Source organism: Mastomys coucha, unplaced genomic scaffold (assembly GCF_008632895.1).
Source record: "Mastomys coucha isolate ucsf_1 unplaced genomic scaffold, UCSF_Mcou_1 pScaffold14, whole genome shotgun sequence".
In the NCBI taxonomy this organism is placed as follows: Eukaryota; Metazoa; Chordata; class Mammalia; order Rodentia; family Muridae; genus Mastomys; species Mastomys coucha.
Genome location: NW_022196896.1, coordinates 64,619,547 through 64,637,666, shown reverse-complemented (window position 1 = coordinate 64,637,666; position 18,120 = coordinate 64,619,547). Strand labels below are relative to the sequence as shown.

Genomic DNA, 18,120 nt, shown 5'->3' with positions numbered 1-18,120 from the left:
CAACTTATAAAAGAAAGCATTTAATTTGGGGACAGGAGAAGCTGCTTAGAATTGTAAAGGTTACCCCATGAACACCGACATAGGGAGCGTGGCAGCAGGCAGGCAGCCACAGTGCTTGAGCAGTAGCTGGGGGGACACGTGATCTGCAAGTTGGAGGCAGGGAAGGCCCACCCTGACAACAAGGCCACACCTCCTAATCCTTCAGAATAGCTCTCCCCCTAGGGACATTCAGATGTATGAGCCTGAGGGGGCCATTTTCATTCAGACCACCATGAGCCCTAAAATAATCCAACTGGGATTCAGTTCTGATGGCTATACTTATAACTCAGCTTTGAAAGTTATTTCTCAGTAGGTCATGTGGTTTTTGAGAAATCTTCCTCCCAGGTGAGAAAATAGGTTGAGATAACTTGAATCTTCATGTAGAAAACTGAGACAGAAAATAGTTTTTTAATCCAGTTCCTCACACATTCAATTGTGAGAATATTTTTATTTATCCTAAGTGGTCAAAGAAACAACCAAGCTAAGATTATTATTATTAAGGAAAAAGTACAAAATTTGAGATTGATTTGAACAATTTGTAATTAAGACTTACTTGTCCAGGATTAGTGACCATATTTTTGAAATTTGATTTGCTTTTAATATGCTAATTTTGCATGGTGTCTGATGAGGTAAAGATTCTAATTTGCTGTGAACCACACCTTTTACAGAAGCACTTCTTTTCTTCCATTTCAACAGATCTGCCAAAGGTTTTAAATCTTCATTTACTAAATTCAGGAACAAAAGATGTACCGATAACAGTAAGTTTTTGAGTGCCGACACACACATACACACTCACATTGTATGTGCATACACGTGTGCTCATTTGTGTGATTTAACAGCAGGGTTATGTCCTTGCTTTGTATTGTGGTGGCCTATAGACTCTTGGTTGTATGTAAGATATGAGAATCCTGGTCTTCATTCATCCTTTTACTTGTTCATTTAATAACTGTAAGCGCCAGCTGTGCACTAGACTGCCTCCTGAGGGTGGAGCTATGAGTCAGACTGCCCAAGCCCCCTTTACCACTGAGCTCACTTTGAACCAAGGCTTCTTTGGGTCCATCTAAGTGTGGTAAGGAAAGGATTAGCTCACTTACACGTTATAGACAAACACTGTGGCTACTTTGGCACAAGCGTAGAAGATGAGAGAGACCAGCCAGTGCTGTCATGGTGCTCAGTCAGAGAGGTCACAAGGGCATAGACCTCTCTCTTACATTCACTGAAAACTGAGTTTTCTGAGAACCAAGGTTTGCTTTGCTTTGCTTTGCTTTGCTTTCTGTTTATTTCAGCATTTCTTTCACTTATAACAAGATTAGAGCCTGGGATATCTTTAGAGAGTCACTTTCCTCTAGTTAGGCCATGCTGAATGATGTTGACGTGTGTTTTGTTCATCTCTCTTCCGAGAGCTAATCTCTTTAAACACTGTGGTCTTCCCAGTGCGTGTTAGCAATGTAGGGAGTTCTAGGTGTGATCCCTGGCTGTGCACAGAAGGCCCGCATTCAGGCCCTCCTGTCTGTCATGTAACTGAGAAAACAACCTTCCTGACGTCATGACCCATGTGCCTCAGATGTCTTCAAAGGAAGGTTTGCATGAGCTTCCCGTGGTAGTTGATGAGTAGGAACCGTTTGTATCAGCTTGTTATTTGCTCTAGTGAATTTATGCACAAAATATCTAGGTGCCGTGTACTAATAGGTTTCTCCCTTGCTTGTTGACATGTTCCTAGGACTGCTCAATATGTCTTGGAATCTTTTTGGGAAAAAACCAAAAACCAGAGTCTCACTATAAAGCTCTGGCTGGCCTGTAACTCGCTATATAGACCAGGTGGCTTTGAATCTACAGAGATCTACCTCAGCCTCCCAAGTGCTGGGATTAAAGGCATGCACCACCACACCTGACTTAATTACTGAGTGGTAGTGTGACCTGAATATCATGAGAAAAGACTAAAAATATATTAAGAATAACTGGACGCTGCCTTTCCTGAGAATCTTGCCGGACTTTCTCACTTCTTAATAATCTTTGAATAAGCAGTAGTTAGTAACTAATACTGAAGTGGCCAGTATAAACAAGTTCATTACAAGGCAATGACTTTGTATTATTTTTCATCTTAAGTTAGCAGAATGAACTTTAAGTATTTTATGATGAGTTTTTTTGTTTGTTTGTTTGGGTTTTGGTTTAGTTTGCTTTGTTGTTATTTCCATAGACAAATGAGTTTTCCTCCTCCGCTCACTCAGGTTTATTTTTAATGAGTACTTGTGTAAAGTGACTCACCAACTTTACATTTGTTTACTATTAGTGCAGTATGTTTTGAGGTGATAACTCTAAATGTAAATTTTTTCTCCCATTTGGAAATGCTTTAAAGTATTGCATTTGAAGTGAGAGAATCTTTTTTTTTTTCAACGTGTATTTTAAGATCTTCCTGCTTACAACAACTGTATCTCAACAAAAAACATGACTTGTTCTTTCTAGTACTGCTTTGCACAGGCTGCTACCACACAGAGCGTGCCACAGGGGTTCCTCAGGAACTGCTGCACATGTGAGCATGTCCGGACATGGCTGTTCTTCCATTGTTGCTGTCTCACACACAGTAGCCAGTGAAGGTGGGAGCTGTGCGTGAAAGCCCTCTGAGGCCTCAGCTCACAAGGCCAGCGCTCTAGCAAACAGATACAGTCACTGACCCCTGTAGACAGATACTACCCTAGAAAATATGTCCTCTGGTCTCGGGATGTTCTGAGGTGGGGAAAGTGAGCAGGCTCCTGCTGCATCCCTGCTAAACTGCCACGTGCGCTCCACTGCTTCCGCTGCTCATGTGGTAAAGTTGTGTAATAAAAGCAAGCAAAACTTTCTTCTATTTGCAGCTTAGCTAACAGTTCTAGCAGTTCTTTGTTTACTCTCGAAAATACATACATATCCTTGAAGGAATGAAGAGATCTGTGTTTCAGGTAGTTGCTAATAACAGTAAGATTATTGATAAGTAAGAGATTGCTAGTTCCCAGCCCCAGTCTTCAGGGCACAGTGAGGCAAATGAGAAGCTCATGCTGGGAGAGCAGGCTGCCCAGAGCTGAGGCTTGAGAATTCCAGCACATGCATCTGCAAGAGCCATCCTGAGGGCGCACCTGGGCCTGTAAGGTCTTGCTAGCCGCCCAGGGCTAATGGCAGTGCACGGGAGAGTGAACTGCCCTGGCAGGCCCTGGAGTTACTATAATCTTCTTAGTTCCCTGCCATAGCAAACACCAAGCTGCAGGGCCAGCGTCTTTCTTCATATTCTTCTCACATTTATTATGTCTTCAGGGGATTCACATTTGATGAACTGGGTAGAATCCTCTTTATAAGGGTCAGCCTAGAATGGGGAAGAATCTAGTGCCCTACCAGCCGTGTGAGCAAGCATGAGCTTCACAGGTAGAAGGTTGTCTTCTGTGGAAATACTAGGCTTCGACATCCAGTTTACACAGCCCCAACAATTTGATAAACACTTAGAATTAAGGTTACTATGCAATACTGTGATTCCAGGAAGACACTTTTGTATACCAGGATGTCAGACAAGTGGCCCTGTACCAAGTCAGGAGCTTGGCTTCAGTCTTCTTGGTGCCCGACTATTGAAACGTCACATTACACTCTGAGACTTTCTTTATTAGAACAGTGTGGGTGGAATTGATATCTTTGAATTCTTTCAGTTCAAATGATTTGTATCATTGAGGATAATATAAAACAATAACTAGACCTTATAAAGTCATATTTAAATATACACTAAAAGTACACCATTTACTGGGAGTCTTTTGTTTTGTTTTAAGTTTGTGTGGATAGACCTGATCTCCTAAGTTGTAAGCATCATAGCTTCACTTCCAAGTTAAATGCCCCTGTAGTGAGCCACAGTCCCCAGTGCACACTAGTACACAGCCTTGCCCTTTGACAGTGGACCTTGCATACACTGCCAAGCTGTGGCGAAACACTGCAGAGGCCACATGGGGTCACAGTGCCCTAAGGTGCATGCATTCTTCCCACTAGGACAGAGTTCCAGGGCACCTTTGTGTGTGGCTGTCAACATGATGGCTCTTGAGATGTCGTCTTGTCCTCTTGTCTTACAAAGTAGGCGTTCATGCAGAGAAGAAAATCTAGGTTGTCCACGTGTGCGCTCATCCTGAGGTTTCATACTTAGGAATCTTAGATTTTGCCATCACTGTAATACATACAATACTCCTGTGAAAGTCGGGTTTTGTTCTTGTCTTACTTCGTTTACAGCATTAGGCCTTAATTTTGAGTATGCTTTTTTTTACTTTCTAGCTAAACTACTAGACTAAAATAACAGGCTTTTTTTTCTTTGCAGAGTGTTCGACCAACACCACAAAATGACGCTATAACGGTACATTTTAAACCAGTTACATTAAAAGCTTCTGAAAGTAAATATACCAAGGTTGCAAGCATTAGTTTTGATGGTAAATATTCATTTTTTTTTTCTCCTAGAGTGGTTATTATTTTGACAAACTAGAAAGCATCTATGTTGATGAGCTAATATAGAAATCCAGACTATTTTAACACCACTACCTCAATTGATTTTCCCCTATAAAAATTCATCATTAACTTATTTATTTTATTAATTCATAAAGTATTATAATTCCATAAACCTAAATCAGTATTTACAATCAAGAAACATAAGCAGATATGTTAGGGTTGGAAGTTTCTGTAATGTGGGATAAATAGTCACAGCGGTCATCATTTACCATAATTATAAAGTCATTGGGTGTTTTAATTAAATGATAATATATTTAACTTTCAGAAGCACATTTTGGTTCACAGCCAAAAATATTATTTTTAACGTTTTTCTCTGTTGACTTTTTAAGCAAAGCAGACAGTTCTGTCTAAACTAAAATAAGAGCCTTTATGTATTGTCTAGTTAGCTACTATTTCAGACAAGTGATATGTATCATTTGATGTATTATTTCATATCTAGAACCATGCCTCCCTGGGCATATCCAGTCTCACCTGAAACATCAGCTCAGACTTAAGCATTTTTACAGTCGGTCTTCATTCCACTTTCACTTGTTTTAAGAGACATTTATTGAATTTGTTTTTTTTGTTGTTGTTTTGTTTGGTTTGGTTTGGTTTGGTTTGGTTTTTTCGAGACAGGGTTTCTCTGTGTAGCTCTGGCTGTCCTGGAACTCAACTCTGTAGACCAGGCTGGCCTCGAACTCAGAAATCCGCCTGCCTCTGCCTCCCAAGTGCTGGGATCAAAGGCGTGCGCCACCACCGCCCAGCTCATTTATTGAATTTGTTATTGCCAATTTTAAATTATTACATGACAGCTGCTAAACTAGATATATAATTAAATAAGAACTGAAACTGGGAAGAGGGCCTGTCTTTTCTGTGGCCTTGGTACCCCGGACAAGTCCGTTTTATGTAATACTCCTGTCTCATATAAGTGGGGAGCAATAGAGCTGAGCCTGGTGCTCCAGCAACCATATCTGTCCACATCTCACAGCCCAGCTCACAGTGTGTGCAAGAGTCTGCACAGTCCTCATATGCAGTCCTCAATGCTCACTGTACTGAGGTTAAGGAACCTGCTGCCCTAAGTGACACCAGTGCCTCAAATGAGCCTGTTTGCCTCACTATGGGAAAGATAATCTGCTTTTTATATAAAATCTGAACAGTGTTTGCAAGTGTACTGTTTGCCACTGCAAAAGTTTTCCTTTTTCAAAACAAAACTTTCAGATTGCATAAAGTCACTCAGATTTATAAGCAGTAAAAAGTAGGAGGCTGCCTACATGGCTCAGAGATCAGGCCTCGCTGCTCGAAGCCTGACAGCTTGTGTTCATCAGTCCCTGAAAAAGCATGTGGAGGAAAGAGAGGATACTTGTGAAAATTGTCCACATGTGTGCCATCGTAGCTCACCCACACACACATACATGTGTGTGCCATTGCAGCTCAGCCGTACTCACACGCAAGAAGTAAATGTAATTTTTCAAGTTTAAAAAATACCCTCACACACACAAACACACACAAATAAATGGATGACTATTTTTAATGCTTTCTTGCAGCTTCAAGAGCAAAAAAGCCATCTCAGTTTTCTGGGAAAATAACTGTTAAAGCAAAGGAAAAGAGTTATTCTAAACTTGAAATACCCTACCAAGCAGAAGTTCTAGATGGGTGAGTTTTGTCTTAAAAGAAGCTTTGTAACTTTTTGTTTGTAATTTCTTGCTGATTGATAAAGTTCACCTAATCTTATGGGTTATTGTGAAAACGACAACCGCAATTATAAAGGAAATCTTTATGTCCTGTTTATACTTTCTAAGGTGGAAAAAAGAAAATAGACTACATCCATGTGATTTCATCATGCAGCAGGGAACCGTTCTCTCTGTTTCATTTCAGTATTTCATAAGCGAAATGTTAAGTCATGTGGTGAACAAAGTTATAAAAATTAACTATTAAATGCTATAGTTGTAATTCCGTGCTATTGTCCTTAATGCTATATGTATACCAAACGAGCTTGGGCCCTAAATTAGCACATGGAAATAAGGAGGATTCTTCCTGCTTTGTTTTCTTCGCTTAGTTATTTGGGGTTTGATCACGCCGCCACGCTGTTTCACATCCAGGACAGTCCCGCTGACCCAGTGGAGAGGCCAATTTACCTGACTAACACTTTCAGTTTTGCAATCCTCATTCATGCTGTGTTGTTACCAGAGGAGGCCAGAACAATGTTTCAGGTACGTCGAGCCCGCTTGCTTGGCACTCTGCTCCTCTAGCATGCAGGTGAGACTTACACTACTGTCTCTGCTTCATCCCCAGGTGCACAACTTCAGCAAACCAGTTCTAATTCTTCCTAATGAGTCGGGATACATTTTTACCCTGTTTTTTATGCCATCCACCTCATCCATGCACATAGACAACAACATTCTACTTGTTACCAATGCCTCTAAGTTTCATTTACCTGTGCGGGTGTACACAGGCTTTTTAGATGTAAGTATGTCGTCAAGGTCCTACCTCTGTCCTTTCAAATATTGTCAGGCAATTGGGCTGACTCCTTCCCAGTCATTGCTTTCAGTATACAGAAGTACACATACACATATACTCACACACACCCACACACACATACAAAGGATTCCTTCTAGGATCCCCAGAGAATTTCAAAACTAAGGGTTGCTATCCTTCAGTGTCCAATGGGAATTGATCTTGGAATCTACTACAGATGCCCAAATCTGTGAATATTCCTGGCCCTCATGGAGGATGCTGTAGCATTCATAGACAAGTAGTAACGTCCACGAATGTGGAACCTACCGACTGGGAAAGCCTACCAACTGGGAAAGCCGACTGCCCATAATGTGTCTTATTCTAATTTAGGAATTAGAATAGATAGTAGTAAATGGAACAGCACTGTGGTTAAACTGTTACTTTCATCTCTTGCCTCAAGGAAAGTACTCTAGAGCTTTTCTTTAGCATATGTAACTCCCTGGATTCACTGCTCTTGCTCCTTGGGACATTTATAAAGCATGATAACTTGGTTATAAAACATGGTTGCTTGAACACAGGCACTGTGTTGCTACCACAATTTCCCTCTGAGACCTACAGGATTGATGGGTGGGTCGCATTTACAGGATTGGATTCACAGGAGGAAGAACTAACTCACACTGTGACTGCTCAGAGGAGCAAACCACTGAAAACTTAGGAATTACTTACTTCTGGAATGTTTTTCCTTCAATCTATCCCCACCACCACCACCCTGTGATTTATTTAGCTCCTTTAATTCTAGTCTCTACCCAGAGCTTTTTCCACATTATTTTCTCTTGGTTTACTTTTAAATTGTAATGACAAAGAATCTAGAACAAAGGTAGATGGAGAACAGTGGGGCAGGGACACTATTAGGAAGCACAGTGGTGACCTTGATTGGTTAAAGTTGGAGAACACCAGGACAAAGCAAAGAACCAGAGAAGAAGGCTGGATGGTAAGGACACATGCTTGAGCAAGTACAATAGACATAACACAAGGAAGGTGTAGAGGTCTTCATGGCACAGAAAACAAACCAGTGGAAAAATTGCAGACAGCTTTGGTGAATGTGGCCAATAAAAGGCATGGGGAAGTGAGAAACCTGTCAGGGACAAGGAAGGAGGGACATGACTAGAGCTTTCATCAGCGAGGTTTGTGCAGCTCAAGAGCTCAGTCCAGGCAAGGAGCTAATTATTATTTGAAATCTGTGCCTACCGAGAGCACAGACTTCTGCCTTATTGTCAGGGCTCCCTAGCTTCTCGTAGTACTTCAGGGAAGTAGCTGCTATGAAATGGCCTGTCCATCCCTGACTCCTCTCATTGTCCTTGTCCAAAGTTCTCAGCATATCATGTAACTGTATATGTAGACATAAGATAGAGAAACTTTAGTGTCTTCTAGTAGATACTTTATTCAGTAACATTGTTAAACATGTGATCTGGTGTTTAATACAGTCCTTTTCTATCTCTCTAGTACTTTGTATTGCCCCCCAAAATAGAAGAACGCTTCATAGATTTTGGAGTACTGAGTGCTACAGAAGCAAGTAGTATTTTATTTGCAATTATAAACAGCAATCCAATTGAGGTAAAGAAATTGTTTTTATTGTCAGTTACACTGAAGATTTTATGTTTGTGCTGCAAGATCACTTTGTGTTTTTTCTTTGAAGCTGGCAATAAAAAGTTGGCATATCATAGGAGATGGATTATCAATAGAACTTGTAGCTACAGAGAGAGGCAACAGAAGCACAGTGATCGCAAGCCTTCCAGAACTGGAGAGATCCTCTTTGCCTGACCAGTCCCCGGTGAGTGGGCCTCTTACCACTTCAGGTTAGAATGGGTGTTTTCCCACCCGCGTGAAAGACCAGTGCTGTGTGTCCCACTCGGCAAGTACCATGACTGCTAGACACTGCTGGGGCCTCGTGGAGACTGTCTACTCCAGTGAGGTAGGCACAGAGTAGATGATGAGGGCACGGAGGGGAGAGAATGTCTGCAGTGAGGCTCTGTGCATCGGTGTGCAGATCTGATGCTATCACACAGGGTCTACACATGGGTCTATGTTGGCACAGCTTACCACCAGAGTGCTCCTTCCCACTTCAGTAGGACCCTTGAACCTACATGGCTACTAAATGATGCCATTTTTACTGCTTCAGGTAACATTAGCTTCAGGACACTTTGCTGTGTTCAGAGTCAAACTTACTGCCAAGAAGCTAGAAGGAGTCCATGACGGGGCTATACAGATCACAACTGACTACGAGGTAAGCTTGGCAGAGGGGCCCATGCCAGTGTGGTTTTCTGAAGCTTTCTGCTGTTAATGACTATACTCATTGATAAGGCAGTTCAGTTTCTGTAGAAGCAGGGAACTACATTATTTACAGTGTATCCCTCTCGTGCCTTTGATATGGACCCTTCAGAGCTGTTTGAGAATACTAGTGCTTGGACCTCCCAGTGCTCTGCTGAAGCCCTCATTCCTCCTAACTAACCACAGTGTCAGGACAGTGCCCGCAGCACACTGAGAATCACGTTGTTAAAAACCTGCCTTCAGATGATTACTGCGGAACAGGTCCTAACTGGACTTCCTCAGCTGCAGGTCTGACTCTGCCCTCATGTTTTGTAGCCCTCTGTGTAGTGTATATTATGTTCACTAAGATCCTGATTGCATGTATTTCTGGCAGATCTGGTCTTTTTCCTTATTTTGTACTTTTGATTTTTTTGATAAAAGTTCTGGAACTCACTGTATAGCCTAAACCAACCTTGAACTGGCAGGCTTCCTACTTGAGCTTCCCAAGTGCTAGAATTACAGGTGTAAGGTTGCTTGCTGTCTCAGACCTAAATACTTTTAATTTAACACTTACAGATCTTTGGGCGGTTGAGTACTTCTAGATTCAACAAGTTGCTATCTTTGTCCTCCTGAGTGGTTTCAGCATACACAAATCCAGTGGCAAAATAAACAGAACTGACTATTCAAATAATAAATGATTAGAGTATATCCAGTTACCTCCAAAAGTGAGGAATTCATACTTAACATTCATATAGAAGTAAGTGCCTTTCAGAATTGAGACAGTTTTTTGTTTTAATGGATAAAAATAAAAATTAAAAGGGGCTGGAGACATGGTTCAGCAGTTAGGAGCACTGGTGGTTCTTCTAGAAGACCCAGGTTCGATTCCCAGCACATACAGGGTGGCTCATAACTCTCTGTAGTTCCAATTCCAGAGGATCTAGTGCCCCATTCTGGTCTCTACAGGCACTAGGCATAGTGTGGTAGTTATTCAGGCAAAATATCCACGTGCATACAATTATAAAAAAATAAAAGTTTTTAAAACTAAACACAAATATACCCTCAAAGACTGCATTCATGGCTGACTTGTGGTACTAATTAGGAATAAGATGAAATTCTAACTCCAGAATGTTCAACTTGTCTTTAAAACTTGGGTTGAAATCTATTTCTGTCTACCAAAACAATACTGAATTATATAGCTGTAGAAATCCTGGATTTTTATAGATGTTGTTTTAGGAGTACAGCTTTCCTTTTTAATCTATAGAGGACTTGTATTTTGAAAAGCTGTCTTTATTCCTCCCCTGTGACTTGGTCTTAACTGGTTTTAGCAGGTAAATGAGTAGTCACTGGAAATGTATTGTTTTCATTTTCTAGAAAACTTTGGGCAGATTAAAAGGCTTCAAGGGTGGTTTTAATACTGGCTTTGAGTTATTGTCAGTATATGACACAAAATAAGCTTTGTTTTTTAACTCCTAAAACAATGAAGTAACTGTTAGTAGCAAACATCCCAGACTTCTCCTGACATGATGGTGGTCTGCCTCTTCCCTCCATAGATCCTGACCATCCCTGTGAAAGCTGTGATCGCTGTGGGCTCGCTGACATGCTTCCCCAAGCACATGGTTCTTCCCCCGTCCTTCCCAGTAAGCCGGCTCATGCTTTGCTTGCTCATTGTTTTCTGCTGCTTAGAGCTCAAATGGGAAAGACATTTCCTGCCTTCCTCATTTTACTGTTCTTAAGAGAATGTAAAGTGGGATGAGAAATATACTCTCCCTCAGGAAGATTTCCTATGAAGAATGGAAACAGGAGCCTTGATGTGTAAAGCAGATAGAAGTTGCCCTGCAAAGTAAAAGGGGCTTAGAGAGAAAGCATCTTGCAGCCTAACTCAACAAAGCCTCCACTATTTGAAAGAAAAAAAATGGCCTAAAGAAATGTCATGTTTTGTATACACACATAGTGGCCTTTTTAAAAAAACATATGAAGCTGTTTAATTAGGTTATTAGCAATTTAGAAAACCTAAGGATACATCCTGTTCGTTGTCAGGAGAGAAGCAGCTGCACCAGGCACCAGGAGGGTGAGGACTTTGACAGAGGGCCATTTTAAAAGAGTCCTTTGGGAGTTGGAGAGCCAGCTATGCGGATAAGGGCACTTACTGCATGCAGGACCTGGCTGAGCTCCAGCACCTACATGACAGGATGGCACACAGCTAGCTGTCTGTAACTCCAGTTCCAGGGGATTTGGTGCCCTCTTCTGGCCTCTGTGAGATCTAGGCACACATAGAATGCACATAAATACAGATACTCATAAAATAAAAGCAGGCACTCTTCCTGTAGAAAAAGTTGATATCAAAGTGTTTCTTTGTGCTACCTGAAAAATTGCTAAAGTAAATTTTTTTCAGTTTGATAAGAAATTGTCTAGGCAGGCATGTACAGACAATTTTAAAATCATCTCCAAAAATTTTGTAGATGCTTAAAAAAAAATGTCTTTATGGTAGGGGAAAAAAAACCCACATAGGTTTTATTCAATGGGAAGAGTTCACTTGATTTCAACGAAGTCCAACTGAATTGAACGTTTTCCTACATAGAAATATAAATAAATATGTATTTGCATAAATAAATGCATGCAGTATACAAATAAATTGTTGGATTTTACATATAAAACTGGATATATGCAACATAAGTATAAAATCTCATTCTAGATGGAATCAGTATCTTTTTAGGTACTTTTAAAATTTAAGTATGATTAAGATGTTTTCAGTTGATCAGGGGTAGGTGGCTCTGCAGATAAAGGTACTTGCCACCAAGCCTGACCACCTGAGTTCACCAGGACTCACATGAGGGAAGGCAAGGAGCAACTTGTGTGAGTTATTCCTTGACTTCTGCACACTCAGCATGGTGTGTGCACACCTTGGTGCATGAGCCCCACCACCATACACATGCAAGTAAATAGTGGGTTGTTTTTTGTTTGTTTGGTTGGTTGGGTTTTTTTTTGTTGTTGTTGTTGTTTTTCGAGACAGGGTTTCTCTGTATAGCTCTGGCTGTCCTGGAACTCACTCTGTAGATCAGGCTGGCCTCGAACTCAGAAATCCTCCTGCCTCTGCCTCCCAAGTGCTGGGATTAAAGGCGTGTGCCACCACCACCCAACTAGTGTATTTTTTTTTAATTTTAAAGAATACAAAAAGTCTGTATATAGGTTATTAAGTAAAGGAAATTTTAAAAATCCAAATACTTCTTGACTGCTATAGACAGCCGTAGTTTCATGTGTCATTCTAGAGCACTTGCCACGATTCCTTTATAGTTTGATGGTGGTTTCTTATAGGTTGATCTCTCTAGGAAAGGGATGGGACACCATTTATCCCCAATGACTAGTAGGTGATGTATGTGAGGGAGGTGGTAGAGAGAGGGCACAGGCAAAAGACATTTCACAGGGATCAACTCCTTGAGTGTCCCAATGAAGTCAACACATTGAAGCAACTGTGAGAGACAGGTAGACAGAGAACTTAGCCATGCCTCAGAGTTTGAGCCTTGAGAGAAGAAATAGGAAAGGCGCTGGCTTTTTGAGGAAGAGTCAGATACATTGGAGTGTATCAGATGTAGAAATGTAGAAATGGAATCTTGTTGGGGTGGAGGTCTAGTGGATAGGAGATGTGGACATCCGGTTTAACAAAGCCCAATTCAAGATTATGCCCCTTTCAATATAAATTTTAATAAGTTTAACATATTTAAGTTGGACTATAATTGAACCTTTGCCTTCCTGTATTGCACTTTGTCCTGACTGTATGTTGCACCCATGCTTTATCAATCGTGCATAAGAGCCTTCTTCCTCAGTCACCATTAGTATACCAATCTCCTCACTTTCTGCTAGGGCACAGTATGTCAGAAAACATTTCAAAAGACTTATAGCTCAATGTTTGAGTAGAGTTGTAAAAGGAATTTTCTTATCTTTGATCTTCACACAGCCTAAAAACAGACCAGCAGGAGTTATATTAGCTGTAGAAACTGGACGACTGCCAAGACAGCATCACAGCCCACCCTGTAACTCTCCACCCTCCACCCTCCAGCCTCATGGCCACCCTCTTGCCAGGGAGAAAGACGTCAGTTATCTGCTTTCTGAGACTAAATATTAGAAAAGCACATTTTTCATTTGAGAAAATTTTTTTAAGTGGATAGCAATCACATGTACAAAAAACATAATTCTGTATTCAATCTGAAAGTTTATGAAAGTAAAGCAAGCTTGTAATGTGCTTCTTAAGGATAATTTGAATCTTTTTTAAATTCAAGCTTTACTAATTTGATACCTTCTAGAAAAACAAAGCTGGTACCTGGTAAGAACAAACACTGATGAAGACATTAATGTGTGGGGCTGGAGAGTCGGCTCAGCAGTTAAGAGCAGTTAAGGCTTTTGCAGAGAGGATAGTTGAGTTCTCAGCACCCACATGGCAACTTCCTGCTGTCTGTAACCAGCTCCTAACTCTGGCCTCTGCGCTCACCAGACATGCACATAGTGCAGCCAGAACATTCTACACAAAGTAAAAATAAGTAACTTTTAAAAAGAGTCTAATTTGTATGCTGTTTCGTAAGATTCTTCTTTGGCTTATTTGGTGTGTGTTTTTACTTCTTATTACTGTTTTCCAAGATAAGGACTAATGTAGCTCTGTCCTCTGGTCTTGGTCACCCACATGCTGACAGTACAGGCATGTACCCCCATACCAGCTTCTGAGCCTACATTTTTAAAGAGATTTAAATTTCTCTTGGATGGCAAAAATTACTGTTGTATTTCTAAGAGAAACATTTTCTTTTAAAGAAAATGTTTCAGTTTTACTTGGTTAGATTTTAGAATTCATTTATTTTGGGGCAGCCTTACCTTGGTGTTATCAGACTTTACATTAGAAACCAAAATGACCCTCATTGATTAAAGCTCCCTCTGTGCCTTCTTGGGTACTTAGAGTGACAACACAAATTAAATACCCATTAATTTATTACAGTACTTCTGTAACATGCATAACAGCAACAACGAAAGAGCTGTCCTGTGGTCTCAGCTCTTCACATTTGGTGGTTCTCATTTGAATAAGGGGATGGATTTTTGGGTCAATTATAAATTTAAAAGGTTGTCAATTGATGAGAATTCTGAATTTGTGTTTTCTTCTTTCAGGGGAAAATAGTTCATCAGAGCTTAAATATTATGAATTCCTTCTCACAGAAGGTGAAGATACAGCAGATAAGGTCTTTGTCAGAAGACATACGATTCTACTACAAACGATTACGGGGTAATAGGGAAGACTTGGAGCCAGGGAAGAAATCTAAGGTTTGTTAGATCTGGGAATTCCCAGCTGTCAGCACTCTGTGCCTGGCCTCTGCGCTTCGGCACTCACGGCTGTCCTGTGCTTCTTTACAGATTGCAAACATTTATTTTGACCCTGGGCTACAGTGTGGGGATCACTGCTATATCGGCTTGCCTTTCCTATCCAAGTGTAAGTCTTCTGTCCCACCTTTCTTCACTCTCCTGCCTCAGTAATGTAGAACTCACTGGAACGGGTACTGGCAAGTGGCTTAGGCTCAGTCCATGCTGACTTGTGCTTCCTCTTTTAGCTGAACCCAAAGTGCAGCCTGGGGTAGCCATGCAGGAGGACTTGTGGGATGCCGACTGGGACTTACATCAGAGCCTGTTCAAAGCTTGGATGGGGATAAAGGAGAATACAGGACATAGGTACGAGCTTCTGCTTGACTCAAGTGTATTAGCACAGTAGTCCACGGGGCATCTCTGTTGTTGCTGCCTTGTAAGCGTCCTGTATTTTTGTATCGGCTTATTTTACTTTACAGTTAAGATAATGTCACATTGTCATTGTTAGCATGCGTCGCTAAGAAATACACACACTCCTTTGTCCTCTCTTCTCCAGAACATGAGATCTGTCCTTAAAAAAAATCAGAGAAGCTATTTGAAATTGTCCTTGTATATAGTCATGTCCATTTTAAATTCAGTGTTATGCATGAGAAGAAAAATTTGTCTGTCATTGGCCTCTCCAAAAGGCAAGTTAGCCTTACAGGAAACGGAATTTATTCGTTCCTTATGAAAAAAGCTATGTCCTTCTTCTTGAAGTGTTGGTCTGTTTTCAGGGGAAACGGGGCCCCTTCAGTGGCCTCCCCACTGCATCTTTGGCAGGTCAAAATATGCTCCTGGAATACCAGTGCTGTGCCTGGACTCAAACACCCAGATGTAGTGTTGGTATCACAGTAGCCTGGCCCTTTCACGAACAGTAGAAAACAACTTTTCCAGAAGCAGGAACACTGACAAGTAATAAGTACTTTTTTCACTTGGCTGACTTGATATGTATTGGTAAAGTTAAAGTAGTCTACTATAAGAGTAGTATTGCCGGGCGGTGGTGGCGCACGCCTTTAATCCTAGCACTTGGGAGGCGGAGGCAGGCGGATTTCCGAGTTCGAGGCCAGCCTGGTCTACATAGTGAGTACCAGGACAGCCGGGGTTACAGAGAGAAACCCTGTCTCGAAAAACCAAAAAAAAAAAAAAAGAGTAGTATGAAGTTTTAAAGCATTACCTATTTTTTCACTAACTTTGGTTAGCATACAAAGCATGGACATTGCTGGCATCTTCATGCACATATGAATACACTTAGTTCTTACTGTTCCTCTGACTTCTGCTGGTCCCTTTCATCCTGAATCCCCTGCTTTTGCTCTCGTGACATATTTTCCATTACCTCCTCTTGGTCTTCCTTGAGACATCTCCTGGTTCTCTATTCACTCTTTTTAGATAGTGCAGTGATATAAATCCTGCCTTTTGCAAATGTCTCTACAGTATGTTGACTTATCAACCTTAGGGAATGTCCCCTGTATTGTAGAGATATAATAGTTCTACTGTTTTAAGGAACCTCCATGCTGACTTCCATAATGGCTGGACAGGTTTATGTTCACCTGCAGCAAGTACGGATTCACTCCACCCATCTTCACTAATGCTTGTTGGGGGTCAGTTGGTTAGTCAGGAGAGAGAGAGAGAGAGAGAGAGAGAGAGAGAGAGAGAGAGAGAGAGAGAGAGAGAGAGAGAGAGGGGAGTTTCAATAATAGCCACCCCTCTGAAACTCAAAGCAGTTTTAATTTGCATTCCCTTGATGGCTAAGGATGGTGAAGACTTCTTCAAGTGTTTCTGGACATTGAGAACTGTCTGTTTAGTTCAGCTCATAAGTCCATCTGTCTATTAGATGGTTCAAACCATTAACTGTTGAGAATGAGAGTTTCTATTTTGTAAAATTTTTCCTTAAAGAAAAGAAAGTTTTCTCATTAAAAATGGTTCTACTGAGTACACAAAGATTTGTAATAACCTCGAGAAGAGCTCAGTGATTACAACTCTCCTTTATTCCCTGTGTCTCCATGGGGGAGCTTGTAAAGTATAGGCAGTCTCCACGTGTTGATGAATAACTCATTAGTGCTGTCCCCTGGTATAGCCAGGGAGCCTCTTCACCACAGTATCTTCTTCTGATGTGCTCCTCACTAAGGCCCTGGGTTCCCATCTGCCCTCTGCCTCCCTATCTCCACGTGCCTGCCCTTGGGTTACCTTGTTTGTATGCATGTGCTTGTCAGTACCCAGAGTCATAATTCAATAGTACTAGGTTTGAGTGTGCTTCACTGGTCAGTCCCAGATACTTGCCATTTACAAATACGTCCCAGGTCCTGAACTCCTGACTCTTGAATACTCATTAGTAGGGATGTGTTCATATGAGGTCCTGAGTCTGACTACAACTGAACATAGTCTATACTCTCTGTTTATTTCCTCTTGAACTGACGTCTTCATCATGTGAAGATGTCACCTTGGTTTTCTATCAGAGGGAAACTGTATGTCAAGCAGCACCTCTCATCCTTGGTTCTACTGGGAATACCCGAGTATCCTGCTAGGGTGCCCACATCCTGCCCATAGAAGCCATGGAAGAGTCTTAAAACCCAAGCCTTTGTTAGTGAATTAATACTTTTAAATATCTTTGAGGACTAGGCTGTTGATGTAGTTCAGTGGTAGGGAGCTTGCCTAGCACACAGGCGCTTGGTCCAATCCTCAGTACTATCAAGAAAAACCTTTCTGAAGATGTACATGCATTTTACTGATGCTACTGGAACTAAAGGTTATCATCCTTCACATACTCCGTACAGAGCTCTATAGCACAGATGATTTGAATGTTGACAGCTCTCTGTGCCAAAACAGACACATGATATATCATTGAGCACTTAATAAAGCTGCATGCCCAGTCCTAAGTTATGACTTCTCTGTAACTCAAGAAACATCACCAGAGACATGCAAAAAACATGGAAGCCAGGGGAAGTAGAGGTAGTGGTGAGCACTGTGGGTGTGATATAACTTTTGTACTCTTAGCTAATGACTGTGATCAACTGTAGACGATCTCTGAAGGACCAGGGCTGTCAGCTGTCTGTTGTGAAGTAGGGTGGGGCTCCACAAGGATTTTGTGCAGAGAGTGGAGGATATTGGGAGGAGAGACATATTTGCCAGTGGTATAGATAGTCCCAGGGAAAACAGACAGACAAACATCCACTCCCACACTCCTATAAACTACCCTAATGATACTCATTGGATTGTAAAAAGAAAAGTAAGAAAATGGGGGCCAGGCAAAGACAGAGTAAAGAAGAATGAATATTGGAAGAAATATATCAAGTATATGTGTGAAAATAAAACTCATCTCATCATTGTACAATAGTAACATTTTAAAGTTTAAAAAAATCTTGGTAAAAAGAATAAATAAGCTTTTTTTAGAACCAGAAAAAAATCTTAAGTATGATTTCTTATGTTTAGAAAACTCAAATGTTTTAATTTTTACACTGACGTAGAAAT

At 41.1% G+C, this 18,120-nt stretch overlaps 1 protein-coding gene across 4 annotated transcripts in view; it reads left to right on the top strand.

Annotated features, from left to right (window-relative positions):
• Positions 1-18,120, top strand: part of Tmem131 (transmembrane protein 131) — a 149,959-nt gene that overhangs the window by 107,756 nt on the left and 24,083 nt on the right. For all 4 annotated transcript variants that reach the window (XM_031367209.1, XM_031367212.1, XM_031367210.1 and 1 more), the window contains exons 11-22: positions 736-797; positions 4,358-4,466; positions 6,066-6,174; positions 6,578-6,731; positions 6,814-6,984; positions 8,479-8,589; positions 8,672-8,806; positions 9,155-9,259; positions 10,833-10,919; positions 14,428-14,580; positions 14,671-14,746; positions 14,865-14,982. In XM_031367209.1, coding sequence (XP_031223069.1) covers positions 736-797; positions 4,358-4,466; positions 6,066-6,174; positions 6,578-6,731; positions 6,814-6,984; positions 8,479-8,589; positions 8,672-8,806; positions 9,155-9,259; positions 10,833-10,919; positions 14,428-14,580; positions 14,671-14,746; positions 14,865-14,982 — 1,390 coding nt within the window. The remainder of the gene's footprint in view (positions 1-735; positions 798-4,357; positions 4,467-6,065; positions 6,175-6,577; positions 6,732-6,813; positions 6,985-8,478; positions 8,590-8,671; positions 8,807-9,154; positions 9,260-10,832; positions 10,920-14,427; positions 14,581-14,670; positions 14,747-14,864; positions 14,983-18,120) is intronic.